Source organism: Oryza sativa, chromosome 9, assembly GCF_034140825.1.
Source record: "Oryza sativa Japonica Group chromosome 9, ASM3414082v1".
In the NCBI taxonomy this organism is placed as follows: Eukaryota; Viridiplantae; Streptophyta; class Magnoliopsida; order Poales; family Poaceae; genus Oryza; species Oryza sativa.
In genome coordinates, this window is record NC_089043.1 from 8171159 (window position 1) to 8173962 (window position 2804).

Genomic DNA, 2804 nt, shown 5'->3' on the forward strand with positions numbered 1-2804 from the left:
CGGACCGTTTACCCCCATGTAAATTTTGACTGCGTTTGTGTAACATCTAGTTTGAGTTATTAGGGCTATAAGTGCCAATTGCCTAGAGTTTCCTTTTGCCTTTAGAGCCCCAAAACACTGCTCTAGAGTGTCATAGTGTAGAGAGTGGAGATGGGCTTGTCTGGTAAGATGCTGATTGCTGACACCTGACAGGCTTCTTGGCGAGGCCACGACAAGCTACATGCCGAGCTTCTCCAGAAAATGAACTAGAACCCAAAAACTGAAAAACCTAACTTCTCCAGATTCTCGGAAGCTGGATACCAACTAGCAGATTCTCATAATCTTAAGCTCCCCCAAACAGGGCCTAGATCACCGTCCCAAGCGATGGCCGTCACAGCGAGGCAGCTAGCACGACCAGCGAGGTTCCGGACCTCATCGGTTCCTCTCCCACCGTTCACTCATTTGTGACCTCTCAGTCCAAGGTGACCGAAATTTTGACAAATTTGACTCTTTCAGAAAACCTATTTTAAAAATGAACTCGACGTTAAGTCCCCTAGTTCAACTCCAACGAGCCTGGTGCTGAGATTGGGAGGTCAGCACCAAGCTAGGCAGAGTTTCATGTATCATTTTTAAAATAAGTTCTGGCCTAGGTCCATTTTTCATATATTTTTTCTAAAGGGTCAATTTGTCAAAATTAATTTCAGCCAAGGTGAGGTGCCGCAGCTTCTACCGATATGTCGAAATGACTACTGGTTTGCTTAGGTCCAAAGCTCCCAGTGGTTAGGGCTGCACACTGGCTGTACTTGAGCCTATGCCCAGAGGAGCTGCTTCATCTGTACATCTGTGAGATTGCCTACATTGAAACAATTTGTTTGGTTTCTCTTTTATTATCAGATCTGGATTTAAATACTCTCCCGGCAAAAAATATATATTTATTTATGCCTCATTATTTTATCAGAAATTCATCTTTTTTTCCCTCTAGAATTATAGAGATATATATTAATTATAATATTCAGCAACATTTACTTGTATTTTTAACATAAAATATAAACAAATAAAATATTGATCTATAAAAACCACTGGTTGAACCGATGAACTGCCGGTCGGGCAGCTAAATGCCTAAATCACCGAACCAGTAGCCTGGCCAAGTTGATTGTCAGTTCAACTTTTTGTCCTATATTTCCAACTAGAGTCAAATGGACTTATTCCACATTGAATTAATGAGCACGTTGAAAAGAAAAGCAAACAACTGCATTCTCCTCCATAAAGCAATGGATAAAATTGCCTCATCCCCTTTCTCTAGTTGCATTCCTTCAAGACTGGGATCATAATGTTTTGGGAGACAATCACCAATTAACCAAGTACTAGAATAAATAAAATGCAGTGCAGCAGTCTGTTAAAAAAATACTTAGCGAGCAATACTGCAGGCTTAATTTGGCTCTCAAAATTCTGACAGAATAAGACTACCGTCGGCCTCATCTCACAAGAGGATGCATATACCGAGAAAGAAACGAAACCTCTAACACTCTGAGCACGAACCTTTGAACTTGTCTAGCTCTGCTTGCCCCCATCCGTGCTCTCCACCGGTGGAATGGTCTACAAGAGCAGAAACAATGAGCACGCCGGTAGCAGAACAGAGCAGGCATTACGTCAAACAGGTTGCGCGCATGGCCAGGAGGTGTAGACAAAAGGCATACCATGTTGGGCTTGTAGATGTTGTGCACGATGGACGCTCCAGCAAGCAGGGAGACGACCACGACGACGGAAGACCAGGCCAGCGACGGAGTCCCCGTCGGCGGGCGGCCGCCGCCGAACTTCTTGCCGCCGTTCATCACACGGACCCGGATAGCAAGAAGAACAAGGGGGGGACAACTCGCCGATTTCCCGGCACCGGGTGAGGAGCGGAATAGCCAAAAGCAACGGATCAAGCTCCGCAACACCCGCCTCCGCCTGATGCGAGAGCCGGGGCTGAGTCTCCGAGCCGGACGAGGTGTCTGCGTGTGCGTTTGGGCTGGTGGCGGCGTCGGGATTGGGAGGCCGCACGCGCGCTCGACCGGAGAGGAGATGGGAGAGAGAGGGAGAGGGAGAGAGAGAGGGGGGGGGGAGTCTAGGCCGGCGGCGGCGCCGCGGCGGTGGCGGCGAGGAGAGGAGAGGAGAGGAGGCGCAGCCGCGCAGGGAGCGTGGAGCGATGGGAGAGAATGGACGGTGGAGATGGACCGGGATCCGGAGAGGATTCGGCCTGTCAGATGCAACCACAAAGGTTGTATGGGTTTGACCTCAGCACCAATGCAAATCATAAAATTCCCTAATATCGGTGGGGTTCCTTATTCCCTGTTTTTTCGAGTTGTTTTCTCTCCTTTTGATTTAATATCATGTCAAATTGTTAGTGGATAGATTTGTTTATTTTATGATATGGATGGTCGACACGGTTTCAAGTTGGTTTGAAATTCGTAGCCCTGTCTGGGAAAACAGAGGAGATACGAAAAAGTAGGCTAAAATAAAAAAATCAGGGGTAGTCTGAATTATGCAAAAACAAAAGTGGTTTGTGGTTGGAAACTAGATTTAAATTGGATTAGTTATTAAAATTGTTGAAAGGATCAAATGTGTTCTCTGCCAAAAAAAAATAAATAGTAGAAAGATAGACATGAAAAAAAATGATTATAAACCAATGATGAACTCGGTGATTATCTTTTTAAAAATAAAATTGGTTCTGTAAGAGTTGTTATATATGGGTGTGCATGTTTCATTCCCCCTGTGTTTTGCTACGTGTCGTGTCGTCTAGATGGCTCCTTATTAAGGCTATGTTTGATTCAGCTTAGAATTAT

The 2804-nt window shown here is 45.4% G+C and overlaps 1 protein-coding gene across 1 annotated transcript; it reads right to left on the bottom strand.

The window, feature by feature from the left end:
- Positions 1 to 1251: 1251 nt before the first annotated feature.
- Positions 1252 to 2215, bottom strand: LOC112936338 (uncharacterized). The gene is made up of 2 exons (XM_026020105.2): positions 1677 to 2215; positions 1252 to 1575 (listed from the first exon to the last, which is right to left on the bottom strand). The coding sequence occupies exons 1-2, from the start codon at positions 1809 to 1811 to the stop codon at positions 1531 to 1533; spliced, it is 180 nt and encodes a 59-aa protein (XP_025875890.1). The 5' UTR covers positions 1812 to 2215; the 3' UTR covers positions 1252 to 1530.
- Between the last annotated feature and the right edge of the window lie 589 nt (positions 2216 to 2804).

Coding starts and splice junctions, on each gene's coding strand:
- LOC112936338 (XM_026020105.2), bottom strand. CDS start 1,811: ATGAACGGCGGCAAGAAGTTCGGCGGCGGCCGCCCGCCGACGGGGACT. Junction 1,576..1,676: donor ACATCTACAAGCCCAACATG/GTATGCCTTTTG, acceptor CTGCTCTTGTAG/ACCATTCCACCGGTGGAGAG.